Consider the following 22,611-nt stretch of genomic DNA (forward strand, 5'->3'; position numbering starts at 1 on the left):
CGCAGCGTCTCATCTTTCAAAACCACATGGTCATCTTATTCACAGTATTCACCGAACTTAAACAAAAAAATGGCAAAAGTTGCCCAATTACAGGGAGGGAAGGTGACAACTTCTTGTCGCACATGGTCCTCAAGTTCAGAACCCATACAGCGCTGAGAAGCGCACAGCCAGAGCTCTGACGCCATGCATATCATGTTACTTTACAGCCACTTTGTTCCAATTTAGGCACTTATTAGTAGCCAAATCTGCCATTTTCAACCCGTATATGGCTCAGAATGTAAAGAGTTAAAAAGAGAGAGCTGTTATAATCTGAGACCTGGTAATTCAGCAGCCAATTAAAGCTGTGTTCTTTAACACACACACAAAGAGAGAGAGAACAGAGAGAGAAGGCCCATTGGTGGCTATATCAGGAGCCAGCTGAGTCATCAGTACACTCTGTGCCGCATCACTGCACTGATAGCCAGATCCCCCTCCAACATTGCAGTCACCACCTCGTCTCCCTCTTTCCCACTCCCTCTCTTTCCGTCAAATGTTTTGTCCCACTACCTCTTCCAATTTGACTGGCCATTTCGCTCTCTCATCCTTCTCTCTTTTTCCTTCCTCTCCATCTCTTTCACAGCTCCCTTCTTTCTCTTATTCTCTGGCTCCAACTCTTCCCATGTTTCACCCTCTTCCTTCCCTCGATGTGTTTCTCTGTGCCCCTCTCTCTCTGGTGTCCTCAATCTGCTGGTGGCACAGTGGGTAATGCCAGCTGACACCCTGGCACTGGGTGGGATGCCCCAAACAGCCTACATATGGTGGGGTGTTTGTTGTGGTAGCCGGGGAAGCCATGTTTTACTACATGAGCCACCCAAACATCTGAACTGAAGACGGCGTGCTGTAGGTCTGACTGTACAACATGCCGAGAGCACGCCCTGTCCCACCACGTAAACACACACGGTGTGGGAACTATGAGTGTCAGTCTGAGGAAGGATTGTCTCTAGTAAAACGGCGGTTTGGACCTCCCGCTTTAACAAGCCACTGGGATGGGTGGCCACCAGAATCCCTCTCCATGGTGCACAGTGGCCCAGGCTCAGAATAGACAGTTACGCGGCAGGGAGGAGCCACGTATCCACAACACTGAATTAATACAGTCATCTCTTAATTCTTGCCAAGGGAAATATATTTGTTTAACATGAAAAAAGAGACAGGAAGGGTATCAGAGTTTTAGGATAAGAGCATGAATTGAAGCAGTGCTCATAACTATCCATCCATTCATTTCTTTCCCTTCCGATATAGTTTATAGTTTTATTTCCTACATCCCTCATTCTCTTCTCCTGAGCAGTGTGTCCTTCTCTTCTCTCTGATGATGTCAGCATGCATCACACACTCAGTCAGCCCTGCTCCTATTTACAGATACCTGCCTTGCACAGTGGAAGAAAGCCAAACAACCACTTCCTCTGTGTGTGTGTTGATCTCATCCCACGACCCCCTCAGTGGTCGTTGCGTCACAGGCTGAGTCTGTGCATAGTACACAGCAAACATACTTGCACTCCATTGTGAGAGGCGAGTGTTAGGTGTGGGTGAGGTCCTCAGGGTGAGTGAGAGTTGGAAGGTGAGGAGTGTGAGGTGTGGGTGAGGTCCTCAGGGTGAGTGAGAGTTGGAAGGTGAGGAGTGTGAGGTGTGGGTGAGGTCCTCAGGGTGAGTGAGAGTTGGAAGGTGAGGAGTGTGAGGTGTGGGTGAGGTCCTCAGGGTGAGTGAGAGTTGGAAGGTGAGGAGTGTGAGGTGTGGGTGAGGTCCTCAGGGTGAGTGAGAGTTGGAAGGTGAGGAGTGTGAGGTGTGGGTGAGGTCCTCAGGGTGAGTGAGAGTTGGAAGGTGAGGAGTGTGAGGTGTGGGTGAGGTCCTCAGGGTGAGTGAGAGTTGGAAGGTGAGGAGTGTGAGGTGTGGGTGAGGTCCTCAGGGTGAGTGAGAGTTGGAAGGTGAGGAGTGTGAGGTGTGGGTGAGGTCCTCAGGGTGAGTGAGAGTTGGAAGGTGAGGAGTGTGAGGTGTGGGTGAGGTCCTCAGGGTGAGTGAGAGTTGGAAGGTGAGGAGTGTGAGGTGTGGGTGAGGTCCTCAGGGTGAGTGAGAGTTGGAAGGTGAGGAGTGTGAGGTGTGGGTGAGGTCCTCAGGGTGAGTGAGAGTTGGAAGGTGAGGAGTGTGAGGTGTGGGTGAGGTCCTCAGGGTGAGTGAGAGTTGGAAGGTGAGGAGTGTGAGGTGTGGGTGAGGTCCTCAGGGTGAGTGAGAGTTGGAAGGTGAGGAGTGTGAGGTGTGTATAAAGAGTGCGTAACCCCTTGAGTGGAGGTTGGTATAGTTTTATATGAATCGTAGGCTACATGTCATATATCTTAAAATGGGGAGAATTGTGCTCGTTGTGTGTGTTTAGAAAGCCAGTTGAACCTTTACCGATTTGTCTTTCAGCCGCTCCCCCTTGATGAGGAAGTCTGCTGTGGTGCTGGTGTTTGGGTCTGTGGTGGTGCCCGCTGTCTGGCTGACTTTGTAGACGGTAACGCAGCTGAGGCCCCCGCCTCCCAGAGGCAGCCACCCACCGCTGGAGTCATCCCGAGTCATGACCACTGCTCTCACACGCGCATAACTGTCACTGGAGAGAGAGAGCGAGAGAGACATAGTTAGGGTGGGACTGCAACAAGACCATGGCATCAACTACCTCCGCATATAGAGAGAAATTGAACACCACAACCATGTTGCGTCATGAATATGGGGTGCCATTGCACACAGACAGAACATGGTTAGACATGATGACTGCAACACATTCCATGACCACTGCTTGAACACACACTTTATAACCGACCGCGATGTGACTCTTTCACAACTGTCAGTAAGTTAGAGAGGGAGAGAAAGAGAGAGAACCAGAGAGAGGAAGACAGAGAGAGAGTTTGAGGTGTCAGAGAAAGACGGGTCATAAAAACAAACGTTTGAACATCTTGGCCATGTACTGTTATAATCTCCACCCGGCACAGACAGAAGAGGACTGGCCACGCCTCAGAACCTGGTTCCACCTCTAGGTTTCATCCTAGCTTCATGCCTTTCTAGGGAGTTTTTCCTAGCCCCTGTGCTTCTACATCTGCATTGCTTGCTGTTTGGGGTTTTAGGCTGGGTTTCTGTTTAGCACTTTGTGACAGGGCTTTATAAATACATTTGATTGATAAAAGACAACGGCAGGAGGGCCTGGGAACCCAACACACCCCAAAATCAACAGGATATTAAACTCTTGAATAACCATTTACAACCTCCGGATCCCATGGGCTTCACTGACAGATGATTTTGACAGGACTTATCCTACTGGTTAGAGTTGAACAAATGGTAATATCCAAGGATACCCAACCACTATCAATAGGTATTGGAGCCTGAATAGAAGCATAAAATGCAAATCTGTTAGAGTCTATAAAGATTCTAACTGAAAACTCAATCCCAGGTTACCATAAACTAAAACGCACTATCGCTATAACTAACAAGCACCACATTAAAAAGGCCCCTACATATGACAGAGGCAGAAAGTCAGTCTTTTGTGTGTGGTGTGCGGTATGTGTGTGTGTGGGGGGGTCAGTCAGTGCATATGATGTGTCCTGCCTCTTTCAGGTCAAACAGTGGGTGAGTGACCACGTGGCCAGGCTACAGTACCAGGCTCATGCTGTGGCCTCACCTTTCCCCTACAGCAGGCCAGGCAGGTAGCTACTGTAGGGACTGTTACGGCTACTGTAGTGTAGTAAATGTATCCAGCCCTCTCCCTGTGCTCTGCTCTGGCTGCAGTCTGATGGCTCTCTGATTAGATAAGAACATTCCACTGGGCCACCGGAAATGACAAAGGTCAAAGTGTGCTGAGGGTAGCACTTTACAGATCCTACTAGTAACATATTAAAGGCTGGGAGGAAGAGAGAAAGGAGGGAGTTTGACCGCGAGACGTCTTTCTCAGTGGCACGTCGCACCCTCACAGGGGTGAGTTTATTAAATGATGACGCGGCCAGTATGGAGGACCAAACCTGCCATAATAAGAAATAAAGATGAATGAAAAAATGGACACAAAGAGCAAGGAAATACGAAAACTGACCAAAATTAAATGTATTTCTCTCTACATACCTGTATGTATTCAATTCTTGATCTATTATCTAATTATTTACACTTTTCATTTCTGTATGATAATGACGGGGTGTCAAATGTCTGTGGGTGGTATCGAACACACCATTGGTTGTCACGGCGTGTTGCTAGATTGCATTTGCCTTGCTCTGATGGTCCAAAAAGTAAAACTACACATACTTGAGAGACCAACCAGTAGATAGCTACAGTAGCCCAGTTCTTCTGGCATGTAGTATGGCTGCAATCAGACGAGCGGTAGCCAGAGACTTGGCGGTGCTGGCTAACGCTGCTGAAAACATTGCCTCTCCAGATTAACTGCTTTTCAGTGTGGAGGCATGCATTAAAAAAAATTGGGTCAGCTAGCTGCTACAACAGACACAAAAGTGAACGCGTTAGTTCTTAACAACTTGAAGGAAGTTGCCCGAGGACTTCAGATTGTGGCTGAATGAAAGCAAATCCCTGCAGCAATGTTCCAACATCTAGTGGAAAGCCTTGCCAGAAGAGTTAAGGCTGTTAGCAACAAAGAGGGGACCAACTCCATGTTAACGCCCATGATTTTGAAATGAGCTGGCCAACAAGCAGGTGCCCACACACTTTTGGTCATGTAGTCTGTTTTCTTGATAGCCTCTTATTATCATATTGGAAGAAGAAATACAGCAATAAATCATATCAATTAATACAATTAATTAGTGGGACGATTATTATTATTTTTTATTATTGATCTATTGGTGTGCATTTACTCATCCATGTATTTATCTATTTGTGTGCATTTATTTATTTATAATTATGGCAGGTTTGATCCTCCATAGGCGAGCGCCACTGGGTTTGGTTGCGAACATGTATTTACCCCCTCCTGTTAACTGTGATCAATTGTAGTAGTCAGTGAGCTAGGAATGAGAGAGGAAATGCCAAATGACGCTTGATGACTGAACATTTACAAAACGTTTACAACGAGATTGCCTATTCAAGTGGTGTCAAATAGGCTAATGGTCTCCGTCACAAGACAGTTCCTGTCAGTTCCGTTTTCTCCACTCATACCAGTGTAAAGTCTCTCCACTGCAGCAACAACTCAAACAGGTGCCCTTTGCTCTGCAGCCACACTTGGAAAACCTTTATGCCAAGGTTATTAGTTATCAATTAATCCATTATAGCAATCGAGCTTAAACATATTTTTTCCTCGCATCCAAACTTAGGTAGACCAACATACAAATGCTAGCCAGCCCTGGTAATAGTTGACCAAAGTTCCTTCCAGGATCGATGACCAAAGTTAATAACTCCAAAATAAATTAACTAACAAAGTAGGAAAGTTGGTTTAAGCAGCCTTGACGCCACATAGTCAATTCTGGTCCCGGTGGGGGTGGAAGGAGGGATGAGGGACAGGAGAAGGCCTACTGTATTACATCCCTTGTGCACATAATGTCGTAACACACTCCTGGTCATGCTAATCAAAAGTAGCCTTCCTTCCTAGGAAGATGGATTCATACGAACATTAGGGCTTGAAACACAAACAGGAGAGATGTGAGCTAACATTCTTTCCTGTGCGAGCATTTGGCTTGAAGAGACAATTCTCTTTACATGCTCGGAGAGGGTTCAAATCTAGGGGTAGAGTCGTACACTACCTCCCGAGGTAGTGTACGTGACGTGAGATATGAATCAAGATTTGCTTCTTTACAATACAGTAATATTTGTATACCAGTGTTTCCATTAGCTGGTAATAAAATTGCCCCCGGCCAATTGTCCGGGAGAAGAACAAAAGACGTGCGATATATGGCACTTTAGCCTGTTCATTGACTGAAATATTTCGACATAGCACGAGAGCTGCTGATACAGCTCAAAACAGCTGTTTGTTACTGCTGGAGTAAAACGTGCTTTAATAAGCCCAATCATTGAGTAAAACCATTATAAAAGGCAATTGCGTGTGTAAAACAAAATAAAAAAAACTAATGGCCACGATTAAAAGGAGGTACTATTTTTTTTTTTTTAAACTGGTAATTGAAGCACGCTTCCCATTCGCCATTCAAGTGCATAGACAACTAGGCAGGCTTCAGCGTGTCGCACACTGCTTTGCAATGAGCTGGAGGCAGTATGCATTTTGAAAACATATACGAAATTGTTTAAAACCTGAATGTTTTACTACATATTATGATGCATGTCTTACCTAGCTTCAAAGTAGCCAAGCCAAAATCTAACCAAACGTGCAGGCAATTATTTTATAAAAATATTGAAACAAGTAGTCCCCCCCTTTATGCTGCTGCTACTCTCTGTTAGTATCTATGCATAGTCACTTTAATAACTCCACCTATATATTACCTCGACTAACCGGTGCCCCTACACATTGACTGTACTAGTACCCCCTGTATATAGCCTCGCTATTATTTCACTCCTGCTCTTTAATTATTTGTTACTTTAAAATATTTTTTTTGTTAGTATTTTTCTTAAAACTGCATAAGGGCATGTAAGTAAGCATTTCACTGTAAGGTGTTGTATTCGGCACGTGACAAATAAAATGTGATTTGATGTCGCAGGTTACTACTTCACAGGAGAGCCATTTGAACATGAACTTTTTTTTGCTGTTGATCAAAATGTGTTTTTGGGCAGAAATGCCTTCTGGAACATGTGAACTTTCATGTGCCTTAACAAACATGTATGCCATTACTAGAATCGTTAAATTACGATTTTAGTAAAACAGAAAACTTCCCGCTAATGGATGGACTGGACATGCCGAGAGATGAGTTCGGATTGGTCTGCCTTGTAGCACCTTCTGTTTATAACATGATCTGCTCTGTACATGTAGATAATCCTTTCTACTGCAGCTTTCTTGAACGATATCATGGAGAACTGCAAAAGTGTTTCTCTGGATTACATCTTCAAACTAAAGGCAACCATGGCATCCGTGACAAAGAGGGAGAAAGATCAGATGACATTGGCATTGCACACGGTCAGTGTGAACCAGAGTGACTTGTACAAGAAAGCTGTACAAACAAAACGGAAATGACAAAGTACGTGATATTTAATGAAATGGTTGCAGTCTGCCGTGAAGCGTTCATCCATGTATACAGGTAAGTCTAGCTACATTTTCAGATATAAGTTTCTAATTTTGTCAGAAAGCTATACAAATTGGTTTGTATTGCTAGTACTCCATGGATTGGGATTATAGTTCATTATTTAGTTAGCTAGCTGTCTAAAAAAAAGACTCCAACTTAAAGCGGACTGTTAGCTATCTAGCTAATATTAGCTGGCTGGCTCACTAGCTAATATTACATGTGTGATCTGTGAAGTAATATTATTTGTATCTCAGGAAACTATTTGCATTGCTAGTTATATCCTAATGTTAGCTAGCTAACTAACATTGAACCTAGTTGGGTAGCTTTAGCTAGCTATGACAATCGGTTTGTATTGCTCGTACTCCATGGGTTGGGATTATGGTTCATTGTTTAGCTCGCTCGCTAGCTAGCTAGCTAGCTAGCTACATGTCTAAACAAAAGACTCCACTTCGCCAGATGATGACATATCCCATCAAATTAGCCAGGAGTGTCTGGCGGTGATTACGGCCATTTATTGTATAATAATGCTAATATATTTGTAACTGGAATTTGTCTGTCAGCATCAATAGAACACGCCTGACTCTCCTCCATAATTCATACAAGGAGAACGGTCTAATGCCTCCCATCAAGAGAGCTGGCCCAAGCAAGCACAGGTTATACCTGAAGCATGAGGACTTGCAGCGAGTTGTGAACTTCAACAACTATGCAGAAGATAATGCAATAGTATTACCAGGATACCACCCAGACAAACACTTTGGTGGAAAGCTGCTGCTATCTCATGTGACAAATTCAGCGGTGAGGCGTCTACAAGGGATTGATGACAACACGTGGTATGTAAAGCATAAACAAATCTTTTGATTATTATTTTACCTCCAACATGATTGGCAATACTTTTACTGATCTCAAATTATTTGTGTAGTCAGGCTGTCTTCCTTCAGGAATCTGTGAAGAGATTGCTGGTGTAGTGAAGGACAGCACTGTGACAGGGGTCAACATGCCACAGCTGGTTGGACTGGAGGATGATACAGTGCTGGTGGAAACCTTTGGCTGGCAACAACACCTGACTCTGCCACAGAACAAGCAGTACCAGCACTTCAGGTTAATATCATTTTCATTGCATTGTATAAGGTTATTCTTATTATCTAAACTTGGGAGGTCAATTGATGTTATGCAAGGTTGTAATGTCTTTATTATTTTTTGTCTATTTCCTGTTGTTGCCAAGGAGCGTTCGGACTCAGTCGGTACCAGGTTTCAGCTGCTGCGTATAGCTGATGTCTTTCCTCCCATAGATGATCTGCCTGTACAAGCACCACCTGGACTGGACACAACTAGACAAACTTATCTTTTTGAGAAGATCGGGGAGTTTTGCGACAAAGAGACCATGGACATCACATGCCCTGCACCAAAGTCAAGGGCAGAACAGAAACAGGCTCTCTGAATATAGATTCCCTTGTTCATACGTGGTGTGAACGGACGGGTTCATCACTGGAGGCAAGTTTCCAGTCATCCGGACTATCTGCAGTGCCTCTATGCAAACGAACATGAATCTCTCCTAACACACATAAAAGTCATACGTTGCTGATAATATTTGTAATATCCTGCTGCTCAGCCACTTTACCTCTTAATGTAAGCATATAACTTAACTTGTCTCACCAGTATCTCTGATATCATTATTGATATTGTACATACTGTATGTTATTTTGTTCTCTCTCTACTGGGATTGAAACTTTTTTTTTTATATTGACACTTTCTATTCTTGATATTGCTAGTAACCATTTCACTGTACCATTTAAACCTTCTGTAGTGACCCATTTCCCTGAACAAGATGTGGCTGGGGGTTACATCATTTCTTTCACATGACCCATCAATTTAGACAAGTGTGTCTGGGTAAGCGTCATCTAATATCACATAATTTCTTTCACATGACCCATCAATTTAGACAAGTGTGTCTGGGTAACCGTCATCTAATATCACTTTTTGATATTGCTACTATGCAAATATGCAAGCAACCATTCAACTGTACAGTTGACACTTTCTGTATCCTGTGCATGTGACAAATACTTTGATTTGTGCTTCTTTTTTAAATACCAGAGACAGTAATGTGAACAACAACATGACCAGCACCAAAGTTAGATTAGGATATAGGCCAAGTACTAGATAGTTTATTTTTACCTGGAGTTTTTCCTTTTTGCAGGCTACTACTTTTACCACTTTTAGTCTTAATCTTTGGTTGTTTACTACACTTTTCACTCTGTTTAGCACATGGCCTCAAATGTGAATCCTAAAAGACATGGGTGGGTCTAAGGCTTAAGAGGGTGTGAATGATGCTGAATGGGTGTAGACAAAGAGCTCTCCAGTAGGTGTTCCATTTTCTCAAAAGTGGGGTTACAAGTTTATCAACTATGAAAGCAGAATTACTTTCCCATTGTTCCTCAACTGCAGTCTATGATATACCATTTTGTAGCTGAGTCTTTACTTCTATCCAACGTAAAAAAAATAAAAAATTGTCCAGTCACATTTTTGCAGCTCACAAATTACCTTTTGAGTTACGCCAGAAACCTGGTAACTCAATATCATTGAATAATGCAGACGGTTTCATAAACCGAAGAACGTCCATATTTCTGGAGGTATCACAATCAGGTGCTACACATGCACTCGCTCTGCCCTTCAACAGCTTACTAAAGTGTCGTTCCATTTAATTTCAATCACTTCTTGACCGCAGCCTTTTTGATTTGAACGAAACTTGCCGTACATATTTGCCCTTGGTAGAAGTAGTCAGAAAGTTACTGTTTGGACATGAATGCCAAAACATTTTAGGAGATTGAGTAGGGCTAGACGATATGGACAAAACATATCACTGCATTTTTCAAACTTTTGACAGTATGACAGTATTTTATGTTTTGGAATAAATTTGCTTTGATTAGTGCGTGACCATAGGGTGGAAACAAAGTGATTTCAATGGGTCTTTCTCCATTCTGATTGGTTCATGTTGAATTGAACAGTATAAAACAAAAATATAAATTTCTGCATTTCCTGCACTCATTTGAAATCATTTACACACTGGCATTGTATTTCCAAACCAATGTAACGCACTTTTGATGAAATCTTCAGCGCTCATTGACAATGCATCGAGTAGAATGCTCAGTTGGGCATCAATTAGGGATGCACGATATATCGGTGAACATATCGGAATTGGCTGATATTAGCTAAAAATGCCAACGCCGTCCTGATGTCTAGTTTAACGCCGATGTGGAAAGCTGACATGCATACCTATATAAGGTAGGTACATAACGAAATAACGCAACGTAAAATGTTGCACTACATAGCATTCCTAACTTAGCCCACAATGTCTGCTGTGTGGATCGAGCAGTCAACAAGTCGAGGAGTCATTTGAAAAAGAGTAAGAAAGTTTCAGCGAGACAACTGAAAGGCGAAAACTATTAAAGCCAATAAAATGGAATTCATTGCCCTTGACAACCGTTCTGTCGTGGGTGATGTTGGCTTTCCCCGACTGGTCGAGCAACAGTACACACTACCAAGTGCGCTACTTTTCAGATGTTGCCCTACCGGAGTTACACAGTAATCGCGTCACTGCTATTAGCGTCACGACATACATACTATGGAACGCCGTTTGGGTCGTTGCGTGTCAAAAAAGATACAGTAGCACTGTCAAAGCTGTACAAAAAAGTCTGCAACCAAGCAAACACCGGCCACGAACGTTGTGTTTTCAATACCGCGTTGATAATAAAGCATAATTTGTTTGACCGCAACTTCTGGGGTAGCTAGCTTTAGCTTGGTACCTAGCTAACACCAATACAATCAACCTGAAAACAATGACCAGTATTAACTGCAGTTATTTTCATTATTCTTAGCAATGATTTAGGAATTCTTGTGAGTATTACCTTGGTTGCCTCTTGTTGTTTGCCTATTGAAATTGAACTACAGTTCATGAAAATACTAACATTATAAGCAGCCAGCTAGCTTCATGTGGCTAGTGAGGCTCAATCGGACCGGGATATGTGTTGTGAAGCTAGCCACAGTAAGGATTAGGTACAATAGTGGAATTTGCAGGTTTGCCTTCAAAATAAAGGTATGTCATTGACAGTGATGCAAATGAATACAAATAGTAGAATTATTATTTTGAAGACTAACCACAAATTCCACTATTGTGGCTAGCTTCACAGATGGGTCCGACAACCATTAATCAAATAAGAACTGTCCTATAAATTAAGGTTATTTTAGATGACACCAAGTGTCATTCTAAAACTGCTTGAATGGTGTCTGTGAGTATAACAGAACTCATATGGCAGGCCAAAACCTGAGAAGATTCTATACAGGAAGTTCCCTGTCTGACAATTTGTTCTCCTACTAGGGCATCTCTATCAAAAATACAGCATCTCTGCTGTAACGTGACATTTTCTAAGGCTTCCATTGGCTCTAGGAAGGCGCCAGAAGTGGAATGATAGCTCTTCAGTCTCTGGGCGAAAAACAGCAGGGGTTTTTGTGAGTGGTCCTTCTGAGGACAATGACACTGGTGCGAGCGTGCACAAGACGACTCCATTTTTTTCTTTCACTGTTTGAACGAATACAACGTCTCCCGGTTGGAATATTATCGCTATTTTACGAGAAAAATCAAATAAAAATGTATTTTAAACAGCGTTTGACATGCTTCGAAGTACGGTAATGGAATATTTTGAATTTTTTGTCACGAAACGCGCCGGCGCGTCCCCCTTCGGATAGTTACCTGAACGCATGAACAAAACGGAGCTATTGGAATATAACTATGGATTATTTTGAACCAAAACAACATTTGTTGTTGAAGTAGAAGTCCTGGGAGTGCATTCTGACGAAGAACAGCAAAGGTAATCCAATTTTTCTTATAGTAAATCTGAGTTTGGTGAGTGCCAAACTTGGTGGGTGTCAAAATTGCTAGCCGTGATGGCCGGGCTATGTACTCAGAATATTGCAAAATGTGCTTTCACCAAAAAGCTATTTTAAAATCGGAGAGGAGTTCTGTATCTATAATTCTTAAAATAATTGTTATGCTTTTTGTGAACGTTTATCGTGAGTAATTTAGTAAATTGTTAGTAAATTCGCCGGAAGTTTGCGGGGGGTATGCTAGTTCTGAACGTCACATGCTAATGTAAAAAGCTGGTTTTTGATATAAATATGAACTTGATTGAACAAAACATGCATGTATTGTATAACATAATGTCCTAGGTGTGTCATCTGATGAAGATCATCAAAGGTTAGTGCTGCATTTAGCTGTCTACTGGGTTTTTGTGACATTATATGCTAGCTTGAAAAATGGGTGTCTGATTATTTCTGGCTGGGTACTCTGCTGACAATCTAATGTTTTGCTTTCGTTGTAAAGCCTTTTTGAAATCGGACAGTGTGGTTAGATTAACGAGAGTCTTGTCTTTAAAATGCTGTAAAATAGTCATATGTTTGAGAAATTGAAGTAATAGCATTTCTAAGGTATTTGAATAACGCGCCACAGGATTCCACTGGCTGTTACGTAGGTGGGACGATTTGGTGCCACCTACCCTAGAGAGGTTAAACTAGTAATATCATCAGCCATGTGTAGTTAACTCGGGATTATGTTAAGATTTGTTTTTTATAAAATAAGTTTAAGCTAGCTAGCAACTTACCGTGGCTCCTTGCTGCACTTCGCGTAACAGTCTCCTCGTGGAGTGCAATGTAATCGGTGACCAAAAATGCAGATTACCGATTGTTATGAAAACTTCAAATCGGCCCTAATTAAAATCAGCCATGCTGATTAAATCGGTCGACCTCTAGTTGTAATGTAAGAAAATGTGGAAAAAGTCAAGGGGTTTGCATAATTTCCGAATGCACTGCATCTGAGCAAGTGCCTGTATTAACCCTTTGACATGTAGAATAACCACACCAATTTGTTGGTACGGTTATTCTACAATGGTCCCTGCAGCGTACGCTCAAACCAATGTGATTAGAATGCTTATTCAGAACTTCCAGTTTCGATTGACCCAACAGTCAGCATTTGAGCTGGTACCCTGTTTTTTCACAGAAACATTTTGCACAAACACAGTCTTTACAACGCTATGTCCTGAATGTGACCAGTTTATTTTTGGATGCAATGTTCAGACATTCACAGAAGTAGCAACAGCATAACACAATCATCCAAACCAGAAAATGTAGGTTACATTAGACCTAGCGGTAATTGAGGAAAGATTGATGTAACACAAGCGATCATATTTAGCTAATTCTCGGCTGACAGAAAGCATAACCTCAATTTGTTATAAACATCTTTGGTCTGACAGACATTTACGTGACACCCAGAATACATTGTATAATGTCAACAAACATGGCGCCACACATAGCTGGCAAATATGTCCAAAGTTATTATTTGTAAGGAAAACAACAATGAATGCAATGCGAGCGCTGGCAAAGAAAATGTGCCGTGTAAAAAGTTTGTACAAGACTGAGCAAATATCTGCATACTTGATCTGGGGAAACACCGGTTAAGTGCTTGGGCTCTCATTGAAGAGAAACGTTTGTCCGGCTCAGTAAAGCCTCAAACATAAATTATATATATTTTTTGGTGCCCCCTTGTGTACTAAGCCAATAATACTGTAAATCCCAGGATGTGAGAAGGACTGTATTACAATATGAAAAATCAGGATAGCGCCCAACTCTACTTCAGACCACTGCAATTTAGCTGGTACATCATTGAAATGTGCATTGAATTGAAATGTTTACTTCCAATTACTACCACTTCCAATTACTACCAGTCCACCTACCGTCAAATGTCAACTTAAAAGGGGACTGCCTATTCTATTATATATTTTTCTATGACTTCAATAGGCTTCCTATGGAAGATTGACATGATCATTTAAAACAGCTGATATTCTCATCCAAGTCAACATTCTCTGATGTGTGGACCGCCAACCACCTTTATGCTACCATTTCAAAGTTGACATTTCAAATTGTATTTATCAGCCAAAACATGACACCCACCCTGTATTTAAGAGCATGCTGTGTCTCAACTGATGGCCAGCATAATGCAAACACCTCAGATGATGTTAAACAGGCTCTAAGCTACAACATATGCGAAAATGAAAAATATCTATGTTTAACGTTTTTCTTGATAATTGATGTTAAAGGTTTAAAAATGATATTATTTTGAATCCCCTTATTTTTAATTGTATTTTTAAATAGTTTTACAACACTGTTTGTCGATGATATCAAACTCAACTGTTTATCTTTTACAGCAGAGATGGGCAACTTTGATGGGGGTGGGGGCCACAAAATCTGAAATGATCATGGAGGGGCCGCAGTGGCTCACGGGTCTGCGTACCCACATCAATACCCACACATGCAGTCAGAGCCGGCTCTAGCGTTCTGGGGGCCCTAGGCAAAAATGTGTTGCCACCCCTCTCATACCTTGTGAGCAAAACATTTTAGCGGACCCCCTCTTGACAGCTGAGAGAAAGTTTTAGAATTAATTTCCTGCAATTCTACACATTTTGCCATAGGGTGGAGAGAAATATTTGCAGTTTTTAATATGAGATCTGAGTCAGACTGGCTAACAAAAATCAATGGGGGCCCCCTCGACCATGATTACTAAACGTTTAAATAGCTGGACGCTAGACTAACTTTTTTTTGCTGGCATGGGCTAATTGAGTGAATGTCAGTGACTGATATTAGAGAACAACTGCTGATACACAACCACATTTCAAAATTTCACCTTCTGTATTCTACTATTTTGCAACAGTAAGTTGAGACTGACTGATTCGTGGGCCTGCAAAAGTGGGTCCTGTTTTACAAGTGATGATAGGGTATGTAAAAATGGGTAACGGGCACCTCTCCCCTTTAAATGTTTGGGCATTCAGGTCCAAAAGGTGACTCTCTGACCACTATCATGGGCAAATATGTATAGAAAGTTTTGTTCAAAGCAAAAGGGGTGTGGTCAAAAAGTGATTGAAATCAAATGGAACGGCCCTAAAGCAACCCACATCAACATCACAATGAGCAGCATTTGCCTGGAAAAATAGGCCTTGCACTATCCAGACATTAAAAGATCTACAAATTGATTCACTTCCTTTCATTCCAATTCAATTCATATTTCTCCTCTCATGCAACAACTCCTCCACCAAAAGAGAAACCCACAATCTGCTAAAAAGCGCGTGCTAAGCCTAGACACCAACTGCTCCACTGTCCTCACACACACACCCACCCACCCACCCCCCTCCTGTCCAGAGCGGGACGGTCTGTGGAGACAAAGGTTGGGCTCCGTGCTCCTCGCTGGGTGCACACAGTCCACTGGACATACAATGAGAGCGGAAGCAGATCAGCTGGCTCAGGCCCGCAAGGAGAGAGAGAGAGACAGAGGAGCCCCCCATTCCAAATTTTCTGCTGGATGACTGACTTCATTTCCGACAAAAAGGAGAAGAACAAAACAGAGGGAGTGAGTGAGCTCGGGGTAGAAAGAGGGTGTGGATAGGGAGAGAGTCTTCAGCTCTTTTCCGGATTTAAAACCCCTCAAGTTCATCGCCAAACTAGGACATGGGACTCCTCTTCTCATGTGAGAGCATACATGTGCATTTCAGGATTATATCATCTTCCTCAATATAGGCCAGCCAAACAGGTTTGTGGAGTCAGGTCATTGAGAACGTCCGCTCAAACACCTCTCTCAAAACAATCTTGTTGGATGTGAGATTTGAAACCCAAAATAAGGTTCTTTTACACCAAGGCTTGGAAACTATTTATTTGTCAACAAAAAAATGTATAACTTCAAAATATGCTGATCTCATGTACTGTCAGTAAGGCCTTACATCCATAGGTCAATTTCTGAATTTGAGTGGTTACATTTCTTGAGTCTCTCAGCCAATGTTCCCTCTATTCTATTGACAGGCACAAGCGGTCAGGAGTGTTTGCACTAGGATTTTTTTTAGCAGTGGTGGCAAAGATAGCGCAGGGGGGTGGTAGCCAATGACTCGGTATCAGAAGCCACAGAGACCATTTGCTTTAAAGATTATTTTCTGCAATTCCTCGCATTTTGCCATCGGTCTAAAGAGAACATTTTAAAGCCAATTTCCTGAAATTCTACACATTTTGCCATGTGGCTGAGAGCATATTTGCAGATTTAAAACCAGTTTCCTGCAATTCTACATGTTTTGCCATGGCTTATGCTGTGTTCTTATGCGATCTGAGTGACTCAAACATAAAATCAATGATATGACATTTTTTGAATTTTAGATTCTCCCTGACTGTCTAGTTTTTATTTGTGATTTTTGTATTATTATATTTTTTACCCCTTTTTCTCCCCAATTTTGTGATATCCAAATTGGTAGTTACAGTCTGCAACTCCCGTATGGACTCGGGAGAGGCCAAGAGCCATGCGTCCTCCACTAACGTGTCGGAGGAAACACCGCATAACTGGCGACCGAAGTCTGAGTGCATGTGCCCGGCCCACCACAAGGAGTCGCTAGAGTGCGATGGGACAAGAACATCCCAGACGGAAAACCCTCCTCTAACCCAGACGATGCTGTGCCAATTGTGCGCCGCCTCATTGGTCTCCCGGTCGCGACCGGCTGCGACACAGCCTGGGATCTCTCCCCGGGTCTGTAGTGACGCTTCTAGCACCGATGCAGTGCCTTAGACCACTGCGCCACTTGGTAGGCCTCAAATATGTTTTTATGTAAAAATATATTGTTCCATTATATTTCTATATATTTTTTTTTAATATTTGGTTTTAGTCATTTAATTTTACACTGAATCCGTTAAGTATTTTTTTATACTTTTTTTGCATTGACAGCCACAATTGAGCAGTGGTGAGCAGCCGCGTGTGCTCAATTCTTCATATTCTTTGCTAGTTAATGAGTCATTAGCCCTACAATTTCTGGTCAGTAATGAGGGAATGATTGCCTCCTACAAGGGAACAATTTCTTTTTCTTTTTCTAGCCATCTTTGAAAAGCGAGTCAGGAAAATAGCTTTATTTGTTTTAAAGGCAGTGTTGCATTTTGAGACGGGCTTGAATAAAGTAAGAGGCCAATAGGCTGAGGGTAACATACAGTTGTCTGATTCTTTGTTATAAATCAGTCCCTTCAGGATTTCGCAGGGATTCTTTGTGATATTTGTGGCTAAAAATGCTTGATTTTGCTCCAGCAAATCTGACATTTTGCATGGGAATATGCAATGATTTTGTTAAATATGTGGGGAAAATGCACTGACGAGGGATTTTTCTTTTTGTGTGGGTTGATTTAACCATAGTGGTAAATGTGCATTGATTTGTAGAAATTGCAAACCCTCTTTTTGTACTGCGGTGATGGGTCAGTTTTATGCAATAATTTTGCTTTGATTTGCCTGTTTTATGTGGAAATAGTGAAGTGATTGGTGAAATTTGCAAGCACTCAAATAACATACAGGGAATTGTTGATTTTACTAAACAAATTGCGATCGCAGAATCCTGGAGGGACTGAATAATGGTATGGGAATAATAATTAATGTAATTTTGTAAAGTGGTTTCTTGCATCAAACAACATTTTCAGTCACCTCCTTGTCTGAAGGACAAGTGGCTAAACAGGTTAATGTCAAGACCTGCATGTTTTCAGACATCTCATGGAACGTAGGCCCACATTGAACACCACACATTGGCTGCTACTGTAGGCTGTATCATAGAACAGCCATTTCAATAGCTATTTCGATGTTAAAAAGTTATGGTATGCATTTTCTCCATTGTTTTTGGTGGTAGGCCACTCAGGTAGGCCTACATTATGATAAAATAGCCACCTTGGCCACTGTTAAAATTGTAACTTAAAGCGGGTACAGCCAGTGTCCACAGTAAATGTGTGCCAGAAGTTGCACTGAACTTTCACAATGTAAAAGTGTGCTCAGCAGACCTGAAATTTGCTCAGGGCTGAAAGAAATTTGAGGGAACATTACTATAAAAATGAGAGATGCTGAAAGCAAAGTGGTGGGACTACACTTTGGCTAAAAACTGAATTAAGGACTGTGTCTAACTGAGCAAGTAGACAACATACAGCATTACTGGAGAAGCAACAGAAAAATATTTCTAAATAACTAAATTATAGAACTGTCTAAATGACCTAATACGTTTTGGTGAAATAAACAGAATAAAAGACTTTCAATCACATACATTTTGATACCACAACTGCTTGACTGTGATTTCATACCTAAACCAGCACAACTTCCCCAAACTAGGCTATACATATACCATCACAGTACAAGCCATCCAAACACACAGCCAGCACACAGCAGCACCAGCAACATGAAGGTCTGTAGGCTAGGGCTGTACTTGAGAGCACGTGCTGGCCAGGCCTGCGCCCAGAGGGCCTGGCTGCTTCAGTGTGTGGTGGAGAAGGGGGATCCTGGGACAGCCATTTCCTGGCCTGACAAAGTGTCCGTTTGTCTGTGGCCCCGGCCCGTGGCTCACAGAGCTCCAGCATGCCATCATGCTTTGCTTCTGCCTCAGCCCCTCTGGCTTCCCAGCCCCTGAGGGGAGAAGAAAGACAGGAGAGGGAGAGTGGAGGAAGAGTGGGGGAGGAGGAGAGGGATGATGTGGCCTGAGCCCTGGGTGCTCGCCAAGTCACCATCCCCTCCCACCCCCATCCATCACCCTCCCCGGCTGCCTCGCTCTACACAATGGCCGCTTCTCTGCTGAAATTTCACGTTATTGGATCCCGGGCCTGAAGTTTTGTACTCTCACAATGTCCAGGCAGTGGAGCATGCTGCAGGAGAGACACACTCTGCAAGCTAAAGGCGGAAAACCGTTCCTCTTTTCATTAGCATCAGAAAAGGGGAGAGAGGTCCCTCCCCAAATTGCCCCTTTTCTACCTCCCTTGTGCCCAAACCGGAGGAAGGCCGTCAAGCTCCAGCAGTCCACTTTGGGTAAAATAAAAATAATAATTTGCAAAATAAACACAAGCTACTTACCCCAATCGGATTCTATAGATTATCCTTCTGCAGAGTGGGAAACGAACCACTAGCAAAAGAAAAGAAAAAAAAAAGACTTTCTTTTTTGCTTTTCACTAACAGTGACTCATTTTTTTGTGGCTGAATAGTCTACCTTCTTCCACGCAAGCCGAGCAACTGTTAAAAGGACAAATATATATCACACATCTTTATGCTTCCAAAAGACAAACCTAGCCTACTGTTTACATTTTGTTTACAAATAGGCTACACAACAGGCATGCAGACCCAAAACAAAACAAACACAACCCTTTGGATGTTGGACAAATTACCGAATTCTACCATGACCTTTTAAACTAAGGGTTCTATTTAGCGTTAATATCAAATAGGCCTACACACACCTATGTACAGCAAGTATCAGGTTAGTTAGCAATGAGCCTAAATATCCTAAAAAAGGGTAATGAAAGATGTGTCCTATCCACATATTCTCTCAACATGGTAGCTAGCTACCTCAACATGGTGCTAGTGGTGACTCATCTCCGTCACTCCAACACTCTGCTTAGCAAACACAGAAAAACACAACGTGCCTTCCGCACAAGAGAAAATCTACCCATCAAGGTGACTATAAATAGGCTAGAAGAGTAACAAGGAAAGAGAGACTGGTTGAAGGCCACCCTTTGTTTACCCCTAATCACAGAAAAACAGCTAAAGAATTTAAAAAGAAACTAGAGCGTCGTTAAACTACACAGGCAACGTTTTTTTGTAACATTGATTTTCTGCCTTGCGCCAACGCTAACCAACCTTTCATTGCAGGATTGGGACTGTAACCCCAACAACAATGTTCTGGGTACCGCAGCGCCAGGGTAGCGTAATAAATCAAAAATAATCCCACATGTGTATCAAAAGCCCCAAAACTATTTGTCAAACATCAATCAAAGCCCCACATATTGAGATGATCTTAATTCGAACCGCAAGCATTTGGAAAATTAAAACCTTGCACTCACCATTACAAAAAAAAGAGGCACCGCAAATTTGGACTGCTGCGGCGTCTCCAGGGCAGCTTTGATGTGAAAGTAGTCTCTGGAGACCCTGCTTCTAATCGTCATAGTTACAGTCTGAAACTCAAGACTGGGGACTGCTGGGAAAGAGTACCAGGACAAGGCTGAGAAGAAGCCATCATTACAAGGAATCCACCATGCTGTAAAGAAGCCATCAACCATCCACCATGGCTGTAAAAATCACAGAAATGTAGCATTTAAACTATCTAGGTTGTAAACTATCCCTGTAATCCAGACTGTTCCAGCCATTCGCTCCACCCTCAACTTCCGGACTTGTCTCTGTGCTGTTGTGCGGTTTGTTGCTACTTGGCTAACTGCCAAACTTTTCTAATTTAACTTTTAATACATTTACCAACGTTTTAGTTTTTTCATCGCTCGATTTCATTCAACTTTTTCACCCCAGACGCTTTATCTGGACATGGTTCTACAGGACCTCCACCAGCCAAAAAAGCTAGGTTGTAACATTAACATTATGCCTTCTAATTGCAGTCCCTGTATTCATAATATACAGGAGAACTATCCCCTTATGGTGAGGATAGCCGTGTTGCAAGCCCAGCTTCAGACGCAAGTGTTAGGCAAGGGTAATGTAAGTGTAGGAAAGGATGAAACCGTGTCTGTGACACCTGTAAGTACAGATAGTAGTTTAAATCCCCCCCGCACAGTCCCCGCAGCCGGACAATTTTCTCATGGCTTCTGGAGGGAAATGCTGTAGGAATGCTTAACCGGTGTCGCTCATTCAGCCGACAGAAACTTTCAACCGGTTCTCCCCATTAAGCAGCGGGTCGGAGTCAGAGGCCGTGTCTTCTCTGGTCTCTACTCCTCCCGTTACCCGCAGTATTGGACTTAAGGCGAATCATCCAGCGATCAAACACTGTTTACCAGGGGGCAGGGCTACCGACGTTAAGGCTAATCTGAAGATGGTGCTGGCTAAGGCTAAAACTGCCGAGTGTAGAGAGTATAGAGATATTGTTATCCACGTCGGCACCAACAATGTTAGGACGAAACAGTCAGAGGTCACCAAGCGCAACATAGCTTCAGCATGTAAATCAGCTAGAAAGATGTGTCGGCATTGAGTAATTGTCTCTGGCCCCCTCCCAGTTAGGGGGAGTGATGAGCTCTACAGCAGACTCACAACTCAATCGCTGGTTGAAAACTGTTTTCTGCCCCTCCCAAAATATAGAAGTTGTAGATAATTGGCCCTCTTTCTGGGACTCACCCACAAACAGGACCAAGCCTGGCCTGCTGAGGAGTGACAGACTCCATCCTAGCTGGAGGGGTACTCTCATCTTATCTATGAACATAGACAGGGCTCTAACTCTTCTAGCTCACAATGATAGGGTGCAGGCCAGGCAGCAGGCTGTTAGCCAGCCTGCCAGCTTAGTTGAGTCTACCACTAGCGTGGTCAGCTCAGCTATCCCCATTGAGACCATGTCTGGGTTGAGCAAAACATGGCAGTGTTCGCCTTAGCAATCTCACTGGAATAAAGACCTCCTCCATTCCTGTCATTATTTAAAGAGATTGTGATATCGCATCATAAAATAGGGTTACTTGATGTTAGGTCATTCACTTCCAAGGCAGTCAGAGTCAATGAACTAACTACTGATCATAATCTTGATGTGATTGGCCTGACAAACAAGCCTGATGAATTTACTGTGTTAAATGAGGCCTCTCCTCCTGGTTACACTAGTGACCATATCCCCCGTGCATCTCGCAAAGACGGAGGTGTTGCTAACATTTATGACAGCAAATTTGTATTTACAATTTGAGCTTCTAGTCATGAACTCTATGTAGCCTACTCAATCACTTTTTATAGCTACTGTTTACAGGCCTCCTGGGCCGTATACAGCGTTCCTCACCGAGTTCCCTGAATTCCTATCGGAATTGTCCTTACAACAAGGCACTACAAGTCCTTACACCATGGCAACCCTGCCTCCCTACAAGCTATGGGTATTGATCATGTTCCGGCCTCAATTAGAAAAGAGGACCGTCTTAAACAGCTAAACCAAAGGGAAAGTTTTGAGATGTACAAACTACAGGCCACTAAATATCCTGGTTTAAATGAAGATATGGATTTCTCAGCTTTCCTGTAGGGTCGCAAGAGGTCCATTTGCTGTCATCTTGTGGACTTCTTGCTCTATTGCCCTCAGCTATGTTTAGACAGTTGGGGTCCATGTTTGCTGTGTTCTAGTGTACATTAAAAGAGATGGCGCCCCTATTCTTAGCACTTTGCCCAGTCATATTCAAATCAAATGTATTTATAAAGCCCTTCTTACATCAGCTGATATCTCAAATTTCTGTACAGAAACCCAGCCTAAAACCCCAAACAGCAAGCAATGCAGATGTAGAAGCACAGTGGCTAGGAAAAACTCCCTAGAAAGGCCAGAACCTAGGAAGAAACCTAGAGAGGAACCAGGCTATGAGGGGTGGCCAGTCCTCTTCTGGCTGTGGCAGGTGGAGATTAGAACAGAACATGGCCAAGATATTCAAA

At 42.7% G+C, this 22,611-nt stretch overlaps 1 protein-coding gene across 1 annotated transcript in view; it reads right to left on the reverse strand.

The window, feature by feature from the left end:
- The window catches only part of spred1 (sprouty related EVH1 domain containing 1), a 74,673-nt gene that overhangs the window by 27,997 nt on the left and 24,065 nt on the right, over nt 1-22,611 (reverse strand). The window contains exon 2 of the mRNA XM_029729864.1: nt 2,422-2,617. Within this exon, the coding sequence (XP_029585724.1) occupies nt 2,422-2,617 (196 nt within the window). The remainder of the gene's footprint in view (nt 1-2,421; nt 2,618-22,611) is intronic.

Source organism: Salmo trutta, chromosome 33 (assembly GCF_901001165.1).
Source record: "Salmo trutta chromosome 33, fSalTru1.1, whole genome shotgun sequence".
In the NCBI taxonomy this organism is placed as follows: Eukaryota; Metazoa; Chordata; class Actinopteri; order Salmoniformes; family Salmonidae; genus Salmo; species Salmo trutta.